General features: G+C 37.2%; 2 protein-coding genes and 1 pseudogene across 4 annotated transcripts; 2 read left to right on the top strand and 1 right to left on the bottom strand.

The window, feature by feature from the left end:
* Positions 1-1074: 1074 nt before the first annotated feature.
* LOC125196755 lies at positions 1075-3345 on the top strand (annotated as a pseudogene).
* Positions 3346-4500: 1155 nt separating this feature from the next.
* Positions 4501-6710, top strand: LOC125196757 (actin-1-like). 2 transcript variants are annotated; one of them, XM_048095371.1, is made up of 6 exons: positions 4501-4544; positions 4899-4977; positions 5058-5451; positions 5525-6138; positions 6220-6302; positions 6424-6710. In XM_048095371.1, the coding sequence occupies exons 2-5, from the start codon at positions 4918-4920 to the stop codon at positions 6283-6285; spliced, it is 1134 nt and encodes a 377-aa protein (XP_047951328.1). In that variant the 5' UTR covers positions 4501-4544; positions 4899-4917; the 3' UTR covers positions 6286-6302; positions 6424-6710. The 2 variants fall into 2 exon arrangements, with proteins under 2 accessions (XP_047951328.1, XP_047951327.1); XM_048095370.1 differs by having other exon boundaries at positions 6220-6710.
* Positions 6711-8124: 1414 nt separating this feature from the next.
* Positions 8125-15860, bottom strand: LOC125196756 (beta-hexosaminidase 1-like). 2 transcript variants are annotated; one of them, XM_048095368.1, is made up of 16 exons: positions 15421-15860; positions 15259-15342; positions 14579-14614; positions 14312-14423; positions 14148-14218; positions 13930-14060; positions 13274-13290; positions 12869-12917; positions 11538-11638; positions 10595-10654; positions 9993-10026; positions 9530-9628; positions 9239-9298; positions 8899-9149; positions 8715-8801; positions 8125-8482 (listed from the first exon to the last, which is right to left on the bottom strand). In XM_048095368.1, exons 1-16 carry the CDS (start codon positions 15796-15798, stop codon positions 8310-8312), a joined length of 1743 nt encoding a protein of 580 aa, XP_047951325.1. In that variant the 5' UTR covers positions 15799-15860; the 3' UTR covers positions 8125-8309. The 2 variants fall into 2 exon arrangements, with proteins under 2 accessions (XP_047951325.1, XP_047951326.1); XM_048095369.1 differs by lacking the exon at positions 8715-8801.
* Positions 15861-16280: the final 420 nt, after the last annotated feature.

Genomic DNA, 16280 nt, shown 5'->3' with positions numbered 1-16280 from the left:
TAGCAAAAGGTGGTTTCTACACAGTAAAGGACAATCGAATCAGTGTGCCGTTTTGGGTGTATGAGGGCGAAAGAATCAGGGCAACAAACAACAATCTCGAAGGCATTCCAGCAGTGCCCAGAGGTGTTGCAAATTTAGCCAAGTAGAGTGGCAGGATCGTGTAGTTTGTTTTTGTCTTTAAATGATCTTTTTGATTGCTTAAGTGAATGAAGACTATTTTTGCTTCACGCAGACCACAAGAGTTAAAATCTAGCATGTTGTAAACTTGTAATGTATTATTGTCTCATATATAGATACAGTGCTTTTTTTTTTATTCAACAGTGTCATGTTTTAAATATAGTTTTTCTGCAGATTAGTAGTGTGTTATATCAAAATTCTAGTTCATAAATCCGACTGTTTTCCTCTCAAATTTACCATATAAGGCAGCTTGTAATTTTGCATTATTGCATACATAGTTTTGCAAGTAGATGATTGTAGTGAAGAACTAGCAGAAAAAGAAAAGGATGGATTCATTTGTTCCAGGTATTGGCTAATTAATAGGCTGAAAACTGGAAGGGTCAATACGTAAAAAAAAAAAAAATCAGCTACTCCTCCGTCCATGAATAAGAGTCTCGTTTTTCTATTTTGGTCCGTCCACGAATAAGAGCCCCGGTTCATAATTACCATAGATGGTAAAGAGACCTCACATTCCACTAACTCATTACATTCACATATCATTTAAAACTAATATATACAAGTGAAACTCCTATTCAACTAATTTTCTTTCACCCACTTTTCTTAACATTTCTTAAAACTCGTGTCATTTAGAAATGAGACTCTTAATCGTGGACGGAGGGAGTATTACATTGACATTTTATTTGCCAGCGTTAACTACAAACAATTCCTTATACTAATAAAAAATGTTTTTTAAAAGAAAGATGGATGGCGGGAAGTACTACTTTTTGCTCTATATATTCTACCTCTACTTTTGATGGCTATCATTAGGGTTTCTTTCACTATCTAGAAATTTTCACGTTTTGAACGAATATCTGGAGCATTAGTTTTGATAATTTTTGTATTCAGTGTTTATCATTAATGGCTGGAAAGGTGGAAGGAAAGGCTATTGGGATCGATTTAGGGACGACATATTCGTGCGTGGCAGTGTGGAGGCACGAGCGTATTCATATAGTAGTAAACGATCAGGGCAACCGCACCACGCCGTCCTACGTGGCTTTCACTGACACTGAGCGTCTTGTTGGAGACGCAGCAAGCAATCAATCAAGCCGCCAGTAATCCCATCAACACTGTTTTCGGTGAGTTTTCTTTTCAGTGATTAGTCTTTCAAATTTTGGTGCTTGCTTCGTCTTATCAAGGTTTATTAATGATATCGAGTTCGTTGTTTTGTCGTAATGTCCGAGTAATTACTAATGGAGAAAAAGGATCCAGCAGAAGTAAATGGAAACTTCAAATGTTGTCTGTCTATGTTATTAACTAAAAATATTTAATTAATTTTGATTTGTGTGCATGTAGGGAAGGATAATTTTGTTTTCAAAGTTAAATTAGGATCGACTGTTGATGAAGTAGGGAGAGGACTAATTACTGTAAAATGTGGTTGGACCAGCCTCTACTAACCCATTCAAGTTCCATTTGGGGAGATAAATATTGCGTATGCACTTTAAGTTTTGTTGTTTTGCTTCTCTTTCTACTTCAAGTCTCTAACTAGTTGGAATATATTACACAGATGCAAAGAGGTTGATTGGCCGCAAATTCAGTGACCCAACGGTTCAGAGTGATATGACATTCTGGCCGTTCAAGGTCATACCCGGCCCTGCTGACAAGCCTATGATCGTGGTAAATTACAAAGGGAAGGAGAAACAGTTTTCAGCTGACGAAATCTCTTCAATGGTGCTCTCCAAGATGAAGGATATCTCCGAGAAATATCTTGGATCAACTGTCAAGAATGCTGTTGTGACTGTGCCTGCTTATTTTAACGACTCTCAGCGAAAGGCGACCAAGGATGCTGGAACTATTGCTGGCCTTAACATTATGAGGATCATCAACGAGCCTACTGCTGCAGCCATTGCATATGGTCTGTTCGAAGGGGCTACTTCTGTGGCAAAGAATGTGCTCTTTTTTGACCTTGGTGGTGGCACATTCGACGTGTCTCTGGTGACGATCAAGGAGGGCATCATAGAAGTGAACGCTATTGCAGGTGATACTCATCTTGGAGGTCAGGATCTAGACAATGGGATGGTGAATCACTTTATAAAAGAGTTCAAACGCAAATATGGTAAGGATATAAGTGGAAACCAAAGAGCTGTTAGGAGATTGAGGATTGCTTGTGAAAGGGCAAAGAGGATTCTCTCGTCCACTTACCAAACTACGATTGAGATTGAAGTGTTGTACGAGGGGATTGATTTCTTTACAACTATCAGTCGTGCTAAATTTGATGAACTTAATGCGAGTTTATTCAGCAAGTGTGTAGAGCAGGTTGAGAAGTGCTTGCAGGATGCAAAGATGGAGAAGAGCAGCATCCATGACGTAGTGCTGGTTGGGGGATCGAGTAGAATTCCCAAGGTTCAGCAGCTGTTGCAGAATTTGTTCAGTGGAAAGGAGCTGAACAATAGCATTAATCCGGATGAAGCTGTGGCATATGGTGCTGCTGTGCTAGCTGCCAAGTTGAGTGGTGATGGCAATGACATGGTACAGAAGCTGATTGTTTTGGATGTCACTCCTTTGTCCCTTGGTACTGATGTCGATGGAGATATCATGGACGTAATTATTCCAAGGAATACAATTATCCCTACCAGGAGAACAAAAGCTTTCTGCACAGTGTATGACAATCAGACAAGTGTGTCGATTGGGGTGTACGAGGGCGAAAGAAGCAAGGTAACAGACAACAATCTGATAGGTTATTTCAATCTCAAAGGCATTCCAGCCTTGCCCAGAGGTGTTGCTGATATCAGTGTGTGCTTCGATATTGATGTCAATGGTATCATGACTGTGTCAGCTGAAGTAACGAGGACCGGACTGAAGAAAAGCGTCACCATCACTAACGACAATGGCAGGCTGTCGAAGGCAGATATTGAGAATATTCTTATAGATGCCAAGAAGTACAAGCAGGAGGACGAGGAGCATAAGAAGAACGTGGAGGCGAAGAATGCCTTGGAGGACTATGCCTACAGCATGAGGGACTCCATGAGATGTGCAGCCAGGCCCACACGAGCAGACAAGAATAAGATGGAAGATGCTTTTGACTCTTTTACACAGTGGTTAGAGTCAAATGAACATGCAAAGGCTGATGATTTTGAAGACAAGATGAGAGAACTCGAGACCATTTTCGACCCGATTATTGCCGAGATGTAGTAAGAATCAATGTGACACAAATTAGAGAAGTAGATTGGCAGGATCGTATAGTTTGTTTTTGTTCCCTTTTGCCGGTATACACCAGCATTTTAAATTGTTCCCTTTTGATTGCTCTAAGTGAATGAAGACTATTTTTGCCTCACACTGACCACAAGAGTTAATAGGTACTATTAAAATCCAGCTTATTGTAAACTTGTAATGTATTATAGTCTTAGGCTCTTAACTTATTTTTTATTCAACAGTATCATGTTTTAAATATAGTTTTTTTGCAGATTAGTAGTGTGTTATATCAAAATTCTAATTCATAAATCCGACTCTTTTCCTCTAAAAACTTGTACCATATAAGGCAGCTTGTAATGTTGCAGTATTGCATATATAGTTTTTGCAAGTAGATGATCGTAGTAAAGAAATATCAGAGAAAAGGATGGATTCATTTGTTCCACGAATTGGCTAATTAATAGGCTGAAAACTGGAAGCGTCAATACGTAATAATAATTTAAAAAACCTTAGCTATTTGTTTTGGCAAAAAATTTCACTCCAAAAAAAGAATTTAACATACACCCTCAATCCTAGTAGCCCCATTGAAATCTTGTGAGTTTTCTATCATCTTGTCTTAATTTCTGAGAAATGTTCAATTTGTTGGATTTTTTTTTGTAGTGATCAATTGTACTACTACAACATATTGTTACGTTTGCTACATAACTACTTCTAGTATTGAATTTCCTTGTGTATGCATACACTGATTTACGTATTGAAATGACTTAAGTCAACGAAATATCATAGTTATGTCACCCAAAGATTGAATAAGATCAAAAATAAAAATTCAGGTACTATAAAATATTTTTGATGATATGAAATATTTTAAATTAAATTAGGATTAGTTTGAAATTATACTGACGCTCTTCAGAACTATTTTGAGACAATTTGAAATATATTAGTATTATTAACCAATCAAAATGCATTCACGTTAAAAAAAAAATTCCGGCAATTATTCACCACCATTATCATAATCTTTTTCTTTGAAAACGATAAAAGATAAAAATAGAATTAGTTTGTATAGAAATGAGAGTTAAAGCATGAAAACAGGAATAATAAAGGATCAGTAAATTCGGATCTATTTGTATATATTACCCATTCATCCACACTCTCACCAAATCGCTTCAAAAAACTGCGTCTCCCTCGTAATTCTGTCTCAATAGGTGTATCTTCAGTTTCTCTCTCAACAATTGGTGATTCGATTCTATTTATTGTGTTTTTGCTCGATTCTGTTGCTGTAATTGTACTGGAGATAGATTTTATTGGATAATGAAATGTGTGCATGAAAATGTTTTATTGCTTTGAACAAATTAGGTAATTGCGCCACATCTGATCCAATCGTTAAATTGATTCAAAATCAAATTGCATGCGTGTTTTTGGAAATCATATTTTGTTGTTCCAGCATTTTTCGAAGTGATTTATCACACATTTGATGTGAAGAGAAATCAAATAATATAATCAAGAGAAGCAGCATTCTGTATATGTGCTTACTGTGTGTGGAACATGTTTTTTTTTAGTTAAAAAAACTAGTTCAAGATGGCCGAAGCAGAGGATATCCAGCCACTTGTCTGTGATAACGGAACTGGAATGGTGAAGGTATAATAACTCCATCATGCATCAATTGCTTGAGATGATCAATTTTGTAAATTTGATGGTATCAAATTGTTTGTTTTTAGGCTGGTTTTGCTGGAGATGATGCTCCACGAGCTGTGTTTCCCAGCATTGTAGGCCGGCCCCGCCATACTGGTGTGATGGTTGGTATGGGACAGAAAGATGCATATGTTGGAGACGAGGCTCAGTCGAAGAGAGGTATCTTGACTCTGAAGTACCCTATCGAACACGGTATTGTCAACAACTGGGATGACATGGAGAAGATTTGGCATCACACATTCTACAACGAGCTGCGTGTGGCTCCAGAGGAGCACCCCATCCTCCTCACTGAAGCCCCTCTTAATCCAAAGGCTAACAGGGAGAAGATGACTCAGATCATGTTTGAGACATTCAATGCTCCTGCCATGTATGTTGCTATCCAGGCCGTCCTGTCCCTGTATGCCAGTGGACGAACCACTGGTAAGAAGCTCGTGTACACGTTGATATACTGATGGTGATATAATGATTTGCTGGCGTGGCTCGTTCCTTGTAGGTATTGTGCTGGATTCTGGTGATGGTGTGAGTCACACTGTCCCAATCTACGAGGGTTACTCCCTCCCACACGCCATCCTTCGTCTGGACTTGGCCGGGCGTGACCTTACTGACTACCTGATGAAGATCCTGACTGAGCGTGGTTACTCGTTCACCACCTCAGCAGAGCGAGAAATTGTGAGGGACATGAAGGAGAAGCTCTCCTACATTGCTCTGGACTACGAGCAGGAGCTCGAGACTGCAAGAACTAGCTCCTCTGTGGAGAAGAGCTTTGAGCTGCCTGATGGGCAGGTTATTACCATTGGCAATGAGCGTTTCCGTTGCCCTGAGGTGCTCTTCCAGCCTTCCATGATCGGTATGGAAGCAGCGGGTATCCATGAGACCACCTACAACTCCATCATGAAGTGCGACGTGGATATTAGGAAGGACCTCTACAGCAATATTGTTCTCAGTGGTGGTACTACTATGTTCTCTGGTATTGCTGATAGAATGAGCAAGGAGATCACCGCCCTCGCTCCCAGCAGCATGAAGATTAAGGTTGTTGCCCCGCCTGAAAGGAAATATAGTGTCTGGATTGGAGGTTCCATTTTAGCATCTCTCAGTACCTTCCAACAGGTTGCTTACCATCTTCAATCAACAATTTTCACTCAAACCTTCATTTCCAATCTTATTAACTTGACTATCTCATTTATACAGATGTGGATATCCAAATCCGAATATGATGAGTCGGGTCCATCCATTGTCCACAGGAAGTGTTTCTAAGCAGATCATCTCACAAGGTTTTTGGCACTGGATCTATTGGTGGTCAAAACCAAGTTTCGGATTTTTATTTCATTAAAGATGGTAACAGAGTTGTTTTTTTTCATTGTTCCTATTCTTTGATTTTTTTTCTTTCTTTAGTATGTTTCTCCAAGAGCTACAGCTGGTAAAAGTTAGATGAATAACTCGACGTTCCAGTTGGATTGAGAAAGACTATCATCTTGAGCTGGTACTAGGAGCGCACTGTATACTATCGCTACAACTCATGTCGCGGTCTGCTGGTTTTCCTCAAATCTGCAAGGGATGCTATAGTAATAAATTAGGATGGATTTGTACTCTTTTATGTTTTATTTTCATCTTTTCGCTTGTAGATTTTGTTCCCGATGCTTAATAAAATGTGTGTTGTTTCATTGGCAAAAACTGCTGTTTCTAAGTCCTATTCTTGATTGTTTTTCATTTATCACATTCCCACACACAAATGCATGTCTATTTCATATGGTACGGCACAGGTGGTAAACTCAGTATTTTCTTAAAAGAACTCTTGGAGCTAGTCCTTCGATTCGACAGTTTTCTGCAGATAGATTTACAGCAAGTATTGGGACAATCACCTATCAAGTTCTTCAAGAACAACTGATGGTACTAAGCACAATCCCTTGCTTTGAAAGGTTAGATCTTTTTTCTCCTGTCTGCGTCGTTGTTTGCTTTCCTGATATAGTGTGAAGCATGTCCTGCAAACAAAAGAACTGAACTGAAACTCACTTAGATGTTGAAAATGGGTAGGTCGTCTCAGCTAAGACATTTAGAACAAGCTAGTGTGAGGAAAGTTGAAACACCTCAATCTGGTCTTGTAGTGCTTGGATTGAAGCAGAAGCCTAAGCAAAAGAACTGAAACACACTATAGATGTTGAGAGCATAATATCAAAATAGAAGCAAATATAGTTTTGCTGTCCACTATTGCAAATTATAAGCTGTTTCTTTCAGTTGCTACCTTGCCATAAGGAGAAACTAGCTTTTGAAGAGTTACAATCTTGTATGCTGGTTTCTCCTCCTCGACTTAGGCTCCTTCAAACTTGACATCAGTTAAGTAGTGTTCGGATGCATTAGCCTCAAATAAGTATGAATAGTACTTCCTTCATTACTACTCATAAAGAGAGGATGGTGTAATAATTGCACCTTCTCTTTGTGTATGCTTGGCAGATAAAACATACAATTATGCTTCTTTATTGTTGACCAAGCTTTGCCGTTTTTTAGTTAATTTCTATCCGTAGTCTTTTCTTAAATGGACTATGTTCGAGCTCTTATCGGAGAATGTCTTTGTTGCCGACTATTAGGAAAAAAAAAAGTTTGATGACACGTATAGTCTTGGCTGCAAGTAGTAAAATTGTGTTTATTGCTCAAGTTACCGCTTTATAAATCAAATTAAAACTCATTTTCATTTAATTGTAAAGTCCTCTTTCAGCTCGTTTTACTCGATCCTTTAATTTAAGAATGGTAAATTTGGAAACAACGTAAGGAGTACAAAATTAATTAATGAGTTAATATCAAACCTTATTGTATTCGTGTCGACAAATAATGACCTGACGTTTCAATTTGTGAAACCTACTTTTAGCCAGTTGAGAAAAGTACCCATTTTTTAACTTCCATCAATGACTATATTTCTAACCAATATAGCCATCGCAAATTTAACGTTAAAAAAACTTTTTCCAAATCAAGTGGTCGCGATCCACTAGAGTCATTCTATACTAAGTACTATTTGGTTAATATTAGGCCAACATATAGTTTCTACCGGTTTGGTTATGGTGCATCTATTTTAATTTTTAGTAATATTATTCAGATTAATTATACACTAATATATCTTGTATCTAAAAAAAATCAAAATGAAAACATCCACAATTACAATACAAAGTAGACAAACAAGAGGTGGCAAGGCGTATGTTTGTTAGGCAGGAGATGCTAATCAATTTACTCGACTTATTGAAAAACCATAACCCACCAAAAATATGTTTCTCAACAGAGTCAGCTTCCCCTCACTGGCTGTAACAAGAACCCGGACCAATTGGAGGACGGCGAGCATAAAAGTTTCTAACTGGGGCTGCTGAGACACCACGCCTCGTCAGCAGACAGCGAAAATACTCTAATCTTTGCAACACGGTTGTACTGTTACGCGAAGATCCAGATTCCTGCACACTCCATAGCCGCTCTGCGGGAACATAAACCAAAATTTGCATAAACGATGAGGCGCCATTACATGTCATTTCGCATTGAGTTGAACAGAATCATGTCACATTATCTATGATTTGGAACACATGTTCAAGGCTCTAAAACAGTAAGATTTGAAACATAAATTATTGTAGATAATCGATCTACATTCAAAATCAGTAGCAAATGTGAAAAACAGTAGCAAATGTGAATGGCAATGTGAAAAACAATACCAACGAAAGAACACTGGCGATTTCTGCACTCTGATGTACTCGTCAATAAGGAAAATCTAGATGTCTGAGAGTTTTTATTGGAACTCACTGGACAAGGATTAACACTAGTAACTAAAGCTTCAATGTTCAATTGCAGTAAGGTCTTAAGTATGAAGTGTAATTTACGGTGCTTTTAAGAACATACCTGCTGCTGCAGCTGCTCGAGGCCATATTGTCTGCTGTACATCCGATGCATCAGCTGTTTCACCCCACATGCAAACTTCCCCCCCAAGCACAAGTTTTTGTTGTGAAGCATCAGTTATATCTTCTAGCGGCTCAGCGTAATAGACTGATTCCCAGGGGACATCTAAGTGGTCAAGATACCAGAAACCTTGGTTACTGTAAATGCATCGAAAACCTTTTGCCACAGCCTTTGGACAAACACCTGCTCCCAGCCTATATTTTCATCGTGCAAGTATGTTAGACCAGAGAAGTTACTACTTACTAGTACATCTAAATTTTAAAGCTGTATATAAGAAATATACCAGTTATGAACCACCGTCTTGGGGTTGAGACTTGTAGGAAAGCTGTTGAAGGTTTCTTCCCTGAGAATATGGACTAGATATCAAACACGGAAACATGCAATTATCAATTACTACTAAGAATTCGAAGAAGCATGCTCCTGGCGGGATAAAATTCAAAATATTTTACAGTTGGTATCAGTTTAGGAATGACAAATGATAGTGAGATAAGAAATCCAGGTACTTGTCTATGGTTGGAAAAGAAAATACAACTCTAGAGTTCAGATATGGTTTTTGAAAAGACTGACAACTTACCAATTAACTGGAGTCCAATTTAGAGATATAGCTATTTCCTGAGCTCGTAGTACAAAATATTTGTATGCATCTTTTGCAGTCATACTATGATCTTGAAGCCTGCATATTGATGTTGTAACCGTAATCAACACAACAATAGAAAGTCTAACAAATACTGTCCTGAGAACAATAGAGAAAACCATGCAAGTTCAAACAAGAGAAATAGCAATGGTTCATACAGAGCACAAAAAAACAGCTAGATGATAGATCTACATATTGAAGTTCATGGAGACCTAATTTTCAAGACCCATAATATGGTTTTATGAGTCTATGAGTATATCAGAAGACATAAGCGATTGATGATATGTTAATGACAAGAAACTTTAAGGACCTTAGAAACTTTGCAAGAATAACTACATGAACTTTGCCATAATGCAATTAGCAATTCATTCAGAAGATTATAGAAAAGGGGGTTGGGACTTACCATTGCTTCACATGGGGGGTTGAGGTCCAACAATCTGCATATTTTCGAAGAGGCGGATTGAGAATGAAATCAAATAAATGGGCAGAAGCAGTAAAAGTAATATATCCCACAGATAGAACACACAGTTAAACTACCAAATAAAACATTAATTAGTATTTCACCTCTTTTAGATGACAAGTTTTCTAAAACAATTCAAATAACTAACCAGTGCTCAACAACTGCCCATATTTATTTCTTTTAAAGAGACTAGTGAATGCATGTGTGATAAATCAGTTTCCCCCAGCCTGCAGAAACTTGTGATTAAGTTCCTTCACCCAGCAAACATAATACTAGATCTGAGGGAATCTAAATCTTACTTTTTTTCTCCCAGAAGTATTCTTATTATATCAGTAGTCTTTTGACACATGATTACATATCAAAGAGAATAGTTCAAATTTCAGAATGCATAGCCTGAGGCCTTTAACCAATCCCTCAATTAAGCAGTTACATGTGTTTCCTCTTTGCAAGAAAACACGCTGTTATCTTATCTCATACGAAGTTTAAAGTTACGCAATTTGCGTTCAAAGGAACAGATAAGAAAGGAAGAAGCTAAGAGCTGTTACCTGTGTTGACCTCATCACCACCTAAATGGAAAAGTCCAAAAGGAAATATCTTCTTCATGTCTGCAAGTACAAACCAAAATTTATTCCATGGTAGAGAGCGGTCACGAGGATTTTTCCTCCGCTATATGCCTTATTCTTATATCACTTGCGATGCAAGTAGATCATGAATAGCAGCATTCATCAATCAATATAAGCATCTAGCAGCTGGAAAGGCCAGTAACTTCTGAAACTAGCCTAGCAACAGAAGTGTTGGTTTTTGAGTTGCATTCTATGCCGTGATATAGTCACCTGAGGCTATTACTTTATAAGTGATGAAAGTAATATTTGAAAAAGTGAAAACTAATACTCCGTATTATAAGCGCTTTTGCCAAATTAGATTCTAGATGGAATTTCTCATAATAGTCACAAATCACAATTTATATAAAAATTTATGTCCACGAACATACCACATGCACAGGAAACTAGAGATGGTTTGTCATGTACTCTCACATAAGACTAAATGATAACAAAAAAATAAAAATGGGATTATTTAGTAAATTAAGTTCAAAATGACCAAATATATTACTTCAGGATTTACTAACCTCTGCAGCAAGTTAATCACAAGTGGTCTGAAAAACTTTATAATTATTATAATTATCACCTGCCAGACCCATAGGCAACACCCCATGAGAAAGACTCATTTACAATGGACTGCACTAGGAGTAGTACTTTAAGATTTGTAGTCTGCTTTGCAAAAATGGACCAGCAAAGTTACTTATGCGAAAATCTCTCTGTACGGAGTGAAGTTTGCAAAGTTCCAAATGGATTAGACAAACCAGTGAGATTCACTATACAAATAAATGTGCAGTCTAACAGCAGATATGCAGATAACAGACTGATGCATATCAAGTATGTGAAGGACAGCATAATATCACATAATTCATTCAAGAGAACATATCTTAACCTGAGAGTATGCCAGAGATCAAATCAAACGTAAAGTTTTTAGAAACATCTAGAGGCTCTCTGCAGGAAGAGGATGGCCAAAGATCAGGGTATCCTGTCCCCCTGCATACAGAAAAGCGTCATCTGAACAGGAGTATTTTGAAGGGGTGGATGCATTCAGCAGATAAGAGTGAGTATGTCAGTTTCTTGAACAAGCATATATAATGGTCAGACATCTTAGCCAATGTTCCTATTAACCCCTATCTACAGGAACACAGCAAGAAATTATCAATTGAGACATTTGAACTGCTCAAGATTCGTGATAATTCTATTAGGGATATTGGCATCTAATATCACGAAACTTTCAAAAAGTTGGGTTTTTCCCACGAACTTTAAAATTGGCAAATAATATCACGAACTTTACCTTGGGTTTGTTTTTTCCCACGAATGAAAAAATTCATGTTATTTTAATAGATTGAAGAACAATTTTTGAGGGTGTGCTTCAAGAAAAACTATTTTCAAATATTGAAAAATTTGAAACTTTCGAAATTGTTGTCGAGAAATTACGAAAAAAAATCGGTATCATAGTATTATTTGTGGGAATTTTTTCATTCGTGAGAAAACAAACACGTGATAAAGTTCGTGATATTATTTGCCAATTTTAAAGTTCGTGGGAAAAACCCAACTTTTTGAAAGTTTCGTGATATTAGATGCCAATATCCCATTCTATTATCAACAGAAGATCCCATTTATGAGTCTCCTTCAGGAAAAATAGACATTGTGTCAAGAAAGTACAAATCGGCATGTATGTACTGTTTTACTCTTTCACCAGAATTTCTATTATAGGAGATTAGGAGTAATAAAAAGATGACCAGTTCATATCTGACTTCAGCTGAAACTAGTAATACTGAGACACATATCCCATATCAACAAAAGTCATTACAGACTTGCAGGAGGGGCACAGGTTCCAACGGGATAGCTCCTGCATTTTTTATTATTTTTGGTAGATGTCCAGGGAATACGCACCGGTTCAGGGAATCAATCACCCACGTAGAGGCCTAAGTGACAAACATAATAATGGAACCACTAATATATGACACTATGAGAGATAACCATAGAAACTATTTTTTGGAAGCTATCTACCATAACTTGCTCATCGGCATTTATGAATATTAACCAACATGCAACAGTTGGATGGCAAGTGATGTTATTAAGAAGTAAAGACACTGCATGGTATCTGGAAAATCAGAGTCTGATCGAAATGACATAAAACTTAATAAATCGTAGAAATAGTTTAGCTTTAGACAAAGATCAGTGGCTGAAGGGAAAGAATAACTTAATCTCAAATTTTACCATGATTCTGCATGTCCAGGAACATCAACTTCTGCCATGACATTAATACCTGAAAATAAAACAATCAGATGATTGAGATATTGTGCAAAGAAACAGAGAGGACACATTTGGACTCAGCGTCAAAGTTCGACAAATGATCTTAGCTTGGTTAAGCAACACTAATTTAAAAACCAACATTATAAACAAAAGGATCTATGTTCATTCTCTCATATCACACCGATTTTTTGCAGTAACTGTATTTTGGTGATGACAGAATTGGAGCATTCATATTCATAGGATGACAAGGAGAAAGCTTCAGAAGACTTAATATGAAACAACTTGAAGTGCATTCTATATAAAGATTAAATCCTCAAGCAGATTATATCAACAGACATAATATTTTCTTGATTCTATGACACAACATACCTCTCTGTTTTGCAAAACTTCAATGTAGGCCACAAGGAGAATATGTTGCACATGGAACAAATTATTAGTTTCTCGTAACTCACAAGGCCAAAATAAAACAAAAGTAAAAGAGACAAGATGGGATGTGCTCATTCTGTTAAACCAAATTAAACTAAAATTCATGAGTCGTAATTTAGATAAGAATATAGAAATCATCAACAGATTAACATCCTCCTACATAAGTTCAGATTCCAGGGATTATCTATATATCAAAAGAGTCTATTATTTCCTGACACTGGTAATGGAAAGATAAACCTACAAAATCTTAATCAGTTTGTCAAGAGTAAGGATACAAGGAGATACTAAGCTAGTTACTGGATGCAGAACTGATTCAAAAGTCAGAGCAATGTGCAAATTTCTCATCACTCGAGGCATAGAAAAGTTCATTTGAAAAATTCCAGCAATACCATAGAAGGTAGGTTCTAAAAGCGAATCAAGATGAAAATATTGGAATATGTATGGTTAGACTGACTGGGATTTCACAAAGAAAATAACACAAGGTCTGCAGCAGCAAACTTTGAACTGCTTAATGCCTTCCACATTACAGAAATACCAAACTTAATAGGACCAATTAAAGTTCCATACAGACATTTACTCGCTCCTTGTAAGAATCTTACTCGACAATTTCAGAAGCATCGTCTATGGTATATCGCTCCCATTTTGTATATGCCCCTTTCCACAAATTCGGGAAACTTGGGACTTCAAGAGGAAATGACTCTTCATCTATGATGTGCCAGTGGAGGACATTCTACTGAATGCAATCATCAAAACTCTTAAATATGAAATGGAAAAAATGTCTAGAGAAAGAAAAGTATATTTGATTCATGTATCTTACAAGTTTAGCAAATGACATAGACTCTATAACTTGCTTGATTATCTCAATTGGCAAATAGTGCCTAGATGTATCTGCAAAACATGTAAACAAGACATTCAACTTCAAGCAACTTTATAAAGAACCATAGTAAATGAAAGAATATCAGCAACTAAGTCTCCACCTACCAAGCAGAAGACCGCGGTATTCAAATCTCGGCTTATCTTGAATGTACCATGGAGCATTATACAGTTTTACAGTTTTGGTACCATAATCAAAAGCACATAGCTGGCTCAGTGTCTGGACAAAGACGTATAACCAAGAGTCATTCGAAGGCTAACGATTATATTTTTACGTGTAACACTGTAACTACTTTTTAGTATTATCAGAGAATCTCAGTATTACAATGCTGGTTTTTTTTTTTTAAATCATGAAACTATTACAATCAAATATACCTCTAGGCCATGCAGCGCTCCATAGACAGAATTTGCCTGCAGGAAGTAATTTTATGAAGATCATAAGAATAGAGAAAAATGGCACAGCAAGATAAGCAAACTAAGCAGTCAGTCAGCAATACGAAAGTCATGGTGCTATTTTTCTCACTTTTGTGGTTGGTTTAGTTTACACACAAATAAGAATTAAGATACTCCCTCAGCCCACAAGAGTATGCACTCTTTCCTTTTTAGTCCTTCCCACAAGAGTATGCACTTTCTAATTTTGGAAACTATTTTCTTTGTACAGAGGTGGGTATTCTCCACTAACAATACTTTAATTACTCTTTCTGTCTATCTCTCTTACTTTACCAATTGTGCATTGAAACTCGTACAACCAAAAGGGCAAACTCTTGTGAGACCGAGGGAGTATTAAACAAGCTGCCACCAGAATGGATCATAATAACAAACAAAGTGGAGATGGCCACTCATTGAATGAGACTGGTAGAACAAATAATACACATCTGGAAGGACTGACATTCTGCCAGCATCTCAACCCATGGAAAGTAACTACAATTCATTAATATAGATCTCTGTCATTAGCACAATGGTAAGATAGAGATAACCTCAGGAGAAATTTGCAATTTAAATTCGAACATAAAAATTAACTGAAGTAACAAAAGCAACGTTAGTATTGAGTGCACCTCAATTGTGATTTCACCGATCACCGAATGCGCGTCGCTGGCGGCCACCAACAAATTGTAACTCTCATCAACTCCAAGTTGAAGCTACAACACAATTAAAAAAAATTGAACATAAATCACACGAACTAAAGCAAACAACGGCGCTCGTGAATTCCAAAGTACCTCTTCATCATCTGAGTGAACAAGTATAGTCAGTTTACTGAGATCATAGTCAACTCCAGCGGCCGGCAACTTTAAACTAGCGTGTTCGAAGATGATTCTCTTGTACCTTTCAAATGCTTGGGAAACGATTCGAGAGCCGCCGCCGTTTCCGCCAGTGAATAAGGCCAGATTGGGGTTAACGGTGAGAGTTTGGTTGCCGGAGGTGTACTGCGAAGGCAACGGCCAAATGTAAGTCGGAGAGTCATCCGCGCCGACGTGATTGAGCTGGCGGAGGTGCTTCGGGTCTAGATTTCGGGAAGCAGTTAGCACCGATTGCGAGAAGAGGAGAAAAGCTGCAAGTAGAAGATAGTTGGTGTTTGGCGACGATGGAGAATTCATTTTATTTTGGAGAGAGAGTGGAAGTGTAATGTTTGTTCCTCACGCCTCCATTAGACACGCTAGTGCTGCTGAAAACATGATTTGGATTTTAAAACATGATTTATTATTATTATTATTATCTTTATTCATGAATGGATAAAGTTGAACTTAGTTAATAAGATTACAAAGTGGAGTGTACTGGAATACAACAAACTACATGACTTATATTTTCAATTTACTAATGGTTATATTGCTAACATGGATTAGTACACCTTTTATTCCTTATTGATAGAAGCATTTATTTTGAGTATGACGGTGAATAAATAAATAGAGAGTAAGTAAAAAAGAAGAGAAAATATTTTTTTTCTAGAAAATAGAAATGACTCAGTTATCTTGAAATTAATCAATAAAAAAAATAGTTCAATTAACAAGTAACGGATGAAGTATTAGTTAATAGCAGAAAACAAAATTTATGGGATCAAACATGATGAAAAAAGTTACTA

Source organism: Salvia hispanica, chromosome 6 (assembly GCF_023119035.1).
Source record: "Salvia hispanica cultivar TCC Black 2014 chromosome 6, UniMelb_Shisp_WGS_1.0, whole genome shotgun sequence".
Classification (NCBI taxonomy): domain Eukaryota; kingdom Viridiplantae; phylum Streptophyta; class Magnoliopsida; order Lamiales; family Lamiaceae; genus Salvia; species Salvia hispanica.
The sequence above is the reverse complement of the archived record's forward strand: the minus strand, read 5'-3'. Positions and strand labels throughout refer to the sequence as shown.